The following is an 8,420-nucleotide window of genomic DNA, read 5'->3' on the forward strand; positions in this document are numbered from 1 at the left end:
TCCCTTTTGATCTCTAAAGAGAACAGGTTTTAACAGTCCTGCTCTCCCACTCCCCAGCCCCAACTTTAAAAAAAAAATACATCTTCCAGCCTTCTGCAGGAAGCAGAAGCTTCCCTTTTTAAAAGACCCCAGCTCAGGACCGGGGCAGACATTCTCCCTGCCTGGAAGGGAATCTGTCCCATGTGTTCCTTTGCTAATAACCTCTGCTTTCTCCTGATCAACCCTATTCATCCTATGACTACTTTTTATCTATCAGTTATTACTATGGATTTGGCCAAGATCTCCACTGGGAACTTCCACTCTAGCTCCAAGAGTTGTTCCTGTGGCCAGTCTTTCTTTCCTTGGTTTGCTTTGGAAGCATAGTGATGCATAGTTTAGCTTGTTCTTAAGGCAAGTCAGCTGCTCTGTGCTGCTAACTAAAAAAATCCCTATTTTTCTAGTGCCCTGCTAGCCTTGAATTTCTCCACTTCTGTCCTAAATAGAATCCTCCACTAACAAAGGCGATAAAACAGCAGCTTCATGTATGGAGAGATCTTTCCCTTTACACCTCTGCCAGGGCTCCTGCTCTGGCCCCTAAGTCTGCAAAATGCAGCATCTTTCCAGGAGCAACAATGCCGCAGAACCAGTTGCATAGCTGCAGATTCTGATGCGGGCAGAACCTATTTGGTCATTGAGACCAGGTGAGGTTCAGCTCCTCCCTTGATGATGTCTGTTGAGGCTTCTCAGGCGTCCAAGATAAAAACACAGGCCACAGCAGCAGCCTACCCAGCCTCCACCAGGTTGATCTGGAGCAGAGACCAGAACTGGTCCACCAGCAGCCATGGGCAGCCGTGTTTCCCGGGAAGACTTTGAGTGGGTTGACAAGGAGGATCTGCACATCAGCCGGCGCAGGGAGATCCTGGGTGAGGATTTGTGTATAATTTGCCTGGCGCTCCGGAATCCTGAACTGTCTTACTCCTTGAATTAGTTTGTTTCCATTGTTTTGGGTTTGTGCCTGCACAAGAGCTCCAGGATAAGTGCAGGGTTGATAGGGCAGAAGGAATATTTAGGGTGCTGGGGTCCCAGGGTCCTGAAGCTACCTCGACTCTTTCATAAAGAGGTTTGTGTTCTAGAGCCAGTAGGCCACCATAAATATGTTGGATGGACTGTTGAAGTTATGCATCTAATCTTTTTCACCTCCCGATCCTCCAACTGGGAGATTCCCGTGCCCATGGGAGGGCTGCTATTCAGAGCCTCCTCCAAAGGAGAGGGGCAAAGCCAGGTGGCAGTTGTGTGAGATGGTCCTCATGGTACTGAGGTAAGCCAGGGACCCTGGAGACATACTCAGGCTTTCCAATGTAGGGGACAGTACCACAGGGTACCAGCACCTTACCCTATAATGTAGGAACCTCTCAAACAGGACAGTTCCCAATGTGTTCCAATCTCCTGTCTTAGTGACCCAATGATAAGCCTGGAACAGCAGAAGGGCAGATTCATATACATTTTCATCACTCCAGACTTTGAGGGTGAGAGGCTGAAATAAGGAAGGCCAACCAAATGGGGACCATGCCTGGCTCAGCCTGATGGTCTAACCACTGCTCCTTGAGAGCCTTTTAGGCATTGTCTTTTCCTAGGACAAATGGATTTCAAAAGAAATACTAGGGAACTGAGGTATGTGAGAGAATTCCTGGGCTTGGGGATCCGTGCCCTTGGGAGGCAGAGTTAAGGAACCTCTGTGACATTGATGTCAGACTGGTCTACATGGCAAGTTCCAGGGAGTCCTTGTCTTAAAAAGTACTTACCACCTACCAGGTGACAGTTAACCAGTGATGAACAGGTTCTGTTGAAGTGCATATCTGCACTCTAAGGAGATGACCTCCTGCATAAGAGAACAAGGCTGCTGCTCAAGGAGCCACCATGAGCAAGGCCCATCCTACTGAACTGAACTAATTCAGGGACCAGAAGTCATTGTGGGAATAAAATGGTGGCAGACCTGTATGGAAAAACTGCAGGGCTTGATTCCAAGAGTGTATGGAGATGGTGACTGGAGGGCAGCAGAGGTGGGTATATGAGGTGGTCACGTGAGGAAGTATCAACATGCTGGGAGTCTTGGATGGCTGTTCGCCAGACTCCACCACCCCAAAGGGCCTGTTTTACCATCACATGTGATTGGGTGGTATACATTTTCATATGAAATTTTTGTAATACTCACAAAAATTTAAAAAAAAGACAAAAGGAAAACAAAGACAAAAAGCAAACAAGCAACATAAAACAAAGCAGGGGACTGTAGAGATGGCTCAGTGGTTAAGAGGGCTTGCTGTTCCTCCAGAAGACCTGGGTTCGATTCCCAACACCTACCTGTCGACTAAAAACTCTGTAACTCCAGTTCCAGGGGATCCAATGCCCTCTTCTGATCTCTGCAGGCACAGCACGACATGGGTGCATTTATACCAATTTACACTCATACACATAAAAATAAGTAATAAAAGTAAACTAAGTAATAAAAATAAGTAATAAAAATAATAAGTAAAATATTTTCAAAAAGTAGAAACACAATTTCATTACATCTGTATTTGTCGCGCTGCTGGAAGTTGAGCCCACAGCCTTGTGCGAGCTAGACAAGTCTCCACTGCTGAGCTCCCACATTCCATCTGCAGTGTTTCCAATTTCCCCACATCCCAGTGATCAGTTGTCTTTATTTTATAGCCATTATTGGGGAGAGACACAGTTGTATCTACAGTTTTGATTCTTATTTTCTCTATGAATAACAATTTAAATCTGCAGTTCAGTTCGTTAGTTTTCCTCCATGAAATGTGCTCCTCGTAGGCAGTGTAAGAAGGCAGAGGACTCATGAGCGTGGACCTCAATGCTTTCTTTTCAGTGTTGTGGTTTTTCCTATAGGTGAGTCTGGGACCCATTTTGAGTTAATTCAAAAAATTTCAGTTACTTTTATTATATTATGTGTACGATAATGTGGTGCATACACACATATGCACATATTCAAATGTTGTGCGTGCTGATATGTACACATGCATACAGAGGCCAGAGGTGACATCAGGTGTCTCCCACCATTGTACTTCATTTGGAAAAGGATTTATTTTAATTGCCTTGTTTCTCTATGTCTCTGTGTCTGTCTTTCTGTCTCTCTCATTCTGTGTATGTGTGTGTGTGTGTGTGTGTGTGTGTGTGTGCACATGTACGGATCAGTGTCCATGGACATCATAAGGGGGGTATTGGATCCCTTGGAGCTGGAGTTACAAGCGTTTGAGAGCTGCCTGATGTGGATGCTGGGATCTGACTCCTCTGACAGAGCATTAAGCACTCTTAACTGGTCGGGCATCGCTCCAGTCCCTGCCCTCCACTTTTATTTGTTGAGGCAGAGTCTCCTGATGAACCCAGAGCACACCAACTCCAGATAATCGTCTATCTAACTAGCTTGCCCAGGGTTCCTGCATCTCTGTCTTCTAAAGGCGAAGATATAGGCAGCCCCAAAATCTCCCTGGAGTTTACAAACTCTTGTCCTCAAGCTTGTACAGCAAGCTTTGTTCACCGAGCCATCTCTGCAGCCCACTATTCGGGTAATTTTTATGCAGCTGTAACAAAGAGGTCCAACTGCATTATTCTGAGTGTCGATGGCAAGTTCTCAATCACCATTTTATGAAAACACTCCATTATACTACGTGGACTTCCTTGCACTATTATTATGTTTTATTATTATTGCTTGGAAAAATTCAGTGTAGTCTTATGTGGAGCAAGTTAATTTGTCTAAAAGAAACATGAACATAAGTTTCATGGGTTTAGGATCATTTAATATGCACCTATCCTTTGTCAGATGTGTTTACATAATGTAAAGATGCTAGAGCTCTGTCAAACAAAGATAGAACCTAGAACAGAAAAGAAACTGGAAGTTCCAGATTTTTGAGGTTAATTTTTCTGTAAGTTCTCAAATTCTGGTGTCACAGTATAAGTTTACTAGAAGAATCTATTGATTCCCTGTAGTATATGAACACGGATTTAGAGAAGAAATATCTAACTAATGAGTTATTCTCATTTGTGTATGTTTGTGTATGTGGGTGTGTATGTGCATATGTACCTGTGGGGTGGTGCATACGTGTTCAGGTGTGCCTGCTTGTCTTTATATTTGTGGAGAGGGCAGGGGTCAACCTTGAATCTCGTTTCTCTGGGGCCATCCACCTTTTCTTTGAGACAGTACCTCTACTTGCCTGGGTTTGCCAGTTTAGCTAGGCTGTCTGGCCAGTGAGCCCCAAGGATCCAGCCATCTGCCCCCAGCACTGGGATATCAAGCTCATGTCAGCACACCTGCTCTCTTACACAGGGTCTTGGGATCAAACTCATGTCCCCATGCTTATATAGTAAGCACTTTCCTAAGTGAGCTCCCTCCAGGACTCATTACAGTTTAAGTATGTGAAGTATAATGTTTATAAGTACAAGTTTCCTATTCTCCGCTTAAGATTTTTGCATTTTTTCTTACAGCAAAGTATCCAGAGATAAAGTCCTTGATGAAGCCTGACCCCAACCTGATCTGGATCATCAGTATGCTGGTTCTCGCCCAATTGGTTGCATTTTACTTAGTGAAAGACTTGGACTGGAAATGGGTCTTATTTGGGGCCTATGTCTTTGGAAGCTGCATTAGCCATTCAATAACTGCAGCGATCCATGAGATTTGCCACAATTTACCCTTTGGTCACCACAAGGCTCTGTGGAATCGCTGGTTTGGGATATTTGCCAATCTCCCTTTAGGGGTTCCATATTCGATCTCTTTTAAGAGATATCACATGGATCATCATCGCTACCTCAATGTTCATGGCATTGATGCAGGTGCGCCTTCTGATTTTGAGGGCTGGTTCTTCTGCACCCCTTTCAGAAAGGTCGTGTGGGTTACTTTTCAGCCCTTCTTTGTCCTCATTCGACCTCTGTTCATCAATCCCAAACCAATTTCACAACTAGAAATTATCAATATTGTGGTGCAGATCACTTTTAACATTACAATTTATTGTATTTGGGGAACCAAATCTTTAGTCTACATGTTCACAGCATCTCTACTTAGCTTGGGTTTGCATCCATTTTCTGGACACTTCCTAGCTGAGCATTACCTGTTCTTAAAGGGGCATGAGACATACTCGTATTATGGGCCTCTGAACTTTTTTGTGCTCAATGTGGGCTATCATAATGAGCATCATGACTTCCCCAACATTCCTGGAAGAAGCCTTCCACTGGTAAGTAATGCTTTGAGACGTGTTTTAATTTCTGATCATTGTAAAACCAAAATCAGTTTTCACTTGCTCATCTGGAAAGCACGTTAGCATAGTTTATCAAGCATAGATTCCCACCAAAATCAAAGTAAAGTATAGCATAAATCTAGTGTCTGAAAGCCCAATTTTACTAAGGTTCGCTCTTTTGTATCCTTGAGCTTAGTGGTTTCTCTTGGAGTTCAGAAGTATTAGAAGCTGTGCAAAATCTTTTATCCGGTAAAAATACCTCAGAATTGAAAACACAAAATCCTCTGTGGCATGAGCATCAGTTCATATTGAACTGATGGGATTTGTTAGGATGGGTGTATTGGGTTCATGATTTACGGATGAAATAACCTGCATAATGGATCTGCAAAGTGAATGAACATCAGAGTCTCATGCTGCGCTCTTCCCGGGGAGCGACTCTCTTTCTCCTTGGAGAACACAGCTTTGTGTGTGTGCTTAGTGTTTTTAGTATATTCAGAGCATGCAGGAGTCACCCCAATGTCAATTGGGATATATTACAAAAGAATTTCTGAAGTTTCATGCTTTGTTTTTTAGACAGAATCTCCCTGAAGTCACTAGCCTGGACCTCTCCATTTAGAGCAGGCTGGCCTTAGAATCATAGTCACTCCTATGATTCTGGTTCTGCCTTGTGAAGGCTGGGATTAAAAGTGTGCATAACGATACACAGGTGCAAAGGATTTTAAACTACTATACCAATTTGTTTACTCTGTTTCTGTTTTATTTTTTCTGAGATTTGCTATTCATAAAACACCATCTAAGTATGTTTACATCTTCTCACAACTTTGTTAAGTACAGAGAAACACAGCAATTTGTTATGTTAACATTTGAATGGCACTGGATACGTGGCTAATTATCTCTGATATATAATTCCAAGTACTAAGGAATATATTGACCTTCAGATTTATGACTGTAAGATATATTTATCATTTTTGCATTATCCTGAGTGTTAATACACTTCAAGTCTTCATAAATCAAGTCTTCATAAATGTCATAAGTGCTTTATCAGGACCTGAGCCGGCTCTGTCATTTTATAGTTTTGGAACTCCAGTTCTATTCCAGTTGCTGAACTAAACAGATTGCTTCTGCTGTGCTGAGTTCAGGGTGGATTTTGACAGAGCTGTTTACATGTGTGTGTGTAATCTGTAGATCATCCTTACTCATGAATTGCAGGACGTCAAGGATCAGGAGCAAAGGCACTGCCCGTCTGGTGTGGAATTTTGTCGCTCTCTGCGTCAGACTCTCACCTGTCATCTTGCTGGGCCTCAGTAACACTCAGATCTGTAGATCATCCTTACTCATGAATTGCAGGACGTCAAGGATTAGAGCAAAGGCACTGCCCGTCTGGTGTGGAATTTTGTCTCTCTCTGCGTCAGACTCTCACCTGTCATCTTGCTGGGCCTCAGTAACACTCACCGTTCACCTTGCTGTGTTTTTTTCCCTTCCAGGTGAGGAAAATAGCAGCTGAATACTACGATGAGCTCCCCATCACACTTCCTGGGTGAAAGTCCTGTATGATTTTGTGATGGATGACACCATGAGTCCCTACTCAACGATGAAAAGGCTTCCAAAAGGGAGCGAGGTTCTGGAGTAAATGAATGACCACTGTCTGAGCCAAAGAAATCCCACTCTAATGTTGTATAGTAGCTTGCAATGTGGAAAATTTTCTCACTGTGTATTTCTCTCCTCTCTCTCTCTCTCTCTCTCTCTCTCTCTCTCTCTCTCTCTCTCTCTCTCTCTTTCTGTGGTTCTGGTAATGTAACCTAGGACATACTCCAGGCTCATCAAATATTCTACCAATGAGCTTTCCCCACAGCTTGAATTTTTGCCTTCTTATGCTTGAGAAAGGTGGTAATCAGAATCTACCTTGTTACAGTTGAATACAGATCTCCATGGTATCAAGAATCTGCTCTAGGTTATGCAGAGCTGTCGGCATTGGGTTAACAGCGCTGTCTGCTCTTGCAGAGGACCTGGGTTCAGTTCCCACCACCCACATGGCAGCTATCCTCTGTTCATAACTTCAGTTCCAGGGTGATCAGACACCCTCTTTCTGCCTTTGCGGGTATTGCATACATGTGGTTCACTTATATACATGCTGGCAAACCACTCATACAAAATAAAAATGATAAATTTAAAGATAAAAGACTACTCTGGTTTTAGGTCAGCCTGACTATTACAGTGATCACCTGAACCTGAAGTATACTTGCTTACTGAATTCTCATCCCTGCTGGTGTCTTCACCCATGCCTGTCAATTGTAAGCACGTTGTGACTCCCTACTTGTACAACATGATTTTTACCAAAAAGTTTTGATTTAATAAGTCAACTGAGCTGTGCTGTCAATCAGAAGGGCTTAGTATTTCCTGCTTTCTCATATTTCACTGTCTGTTGCTATGTTGTAGAGTTACCCAAGTCCTAGGGAAGACAATTTTAATTTTCTTTCCAAAAGAGCTTTAAATAGGCTCAGGGGCCTTCCTGGCACACAGGTCTGGTTTTGGCTCTAATCTCAGGGAGGCTTAGCAGGAGATTTGTGTGACTCTGGAGTTTGAACGCAAATATAGGCACTTGCTGAGGGAATATAGTAAAGGGGCTGAGAAGGCAAGAGCTTTGATAGAAGCTGAACTACTGGCTTTGCTTTTGAACATGAGGAAGCTACATGAGAGGCTGCGGGATCCCGAACTCCTCCCAAACTTAATGATGACCAGTGTTTGGCTTCCTCTTTCACCAGTGTTGATTCTTCAGAAACAGCTCAGTGGGGCTGAGGATAGGCAGTTGGTCTCAAATAGCATGGATCCTGTGTGCTTAGGTCAGCAGGCCTGGTTACTTCCAAAGTGCACTTGGGAAAATACAGTCGAATGTGAGAAAGTAGTTTTAAAATATTGCCAGCGATATCGTAGCTTCCTAAAGAGTCAAGAGGTGCCTGGACAGTTGACTATGGAGATGGAATTCCCTTGGGTTTAGCAAACTGGCTTTACAGTCCCAATGTCACCCCCGAAGTGATTGTATCCCGGATCCCTTTCTGACCCTTTTGTCAGGTGAAATTCCTCCTGCCATTGAATCTGTCGCTGAACGGACCATTGTGACAGGGTAGAACAGCGGTAGAACCAGCTGTGCAATATAGATTTATTCAATCACTATTAAGACCCTCTGTGAAACAGACCCATGGG

At 43.5% G+C, this 8,420-nt stretch overlaps 1 protein-coding gene across 1 annotated transcript; it reads left to right on the forward strand.

Moving 5' to 3' along the window:
- Window positions 1–800: 800 nt before the first annotated feature.
- On the forward strand, window positions 801–6,972 carry LOC103726249 (sphingolipid delta(4)-desaturase DES1-like). Its single transcript, XM_008823713.3, is given in 4 exon segments — window positions 801–902; window positions 4,474–5,216; window positions 6,704–6,740; window positions 6,743–6,972. Coding segments are annotated over 4 exon segments (969 nt in total). The 5' UTR covers window positions 801–820; the 3' UTR covers window positions 6,850–6,972.
- The last annotated feature ends 1,448 nt before the right edge of the window (window positions 6,973–8,420 follow it).

Source organism: Nannospalax galili, unplaced genomic scaffold (genome assembly GCF_000622305.1).
Source record: "Nannospalax galili isolate Female #2095 unplaced genomic scaffold, S.galili_v1.0 scaffold368, whole genome shotgun sequence".
NCBI classification, from domain to species: Eukaryota; Metazoa; Chordata; class Mammalia; order Rodentia; family Spalacidae; genus Nannospalax; species Nannospalax galili.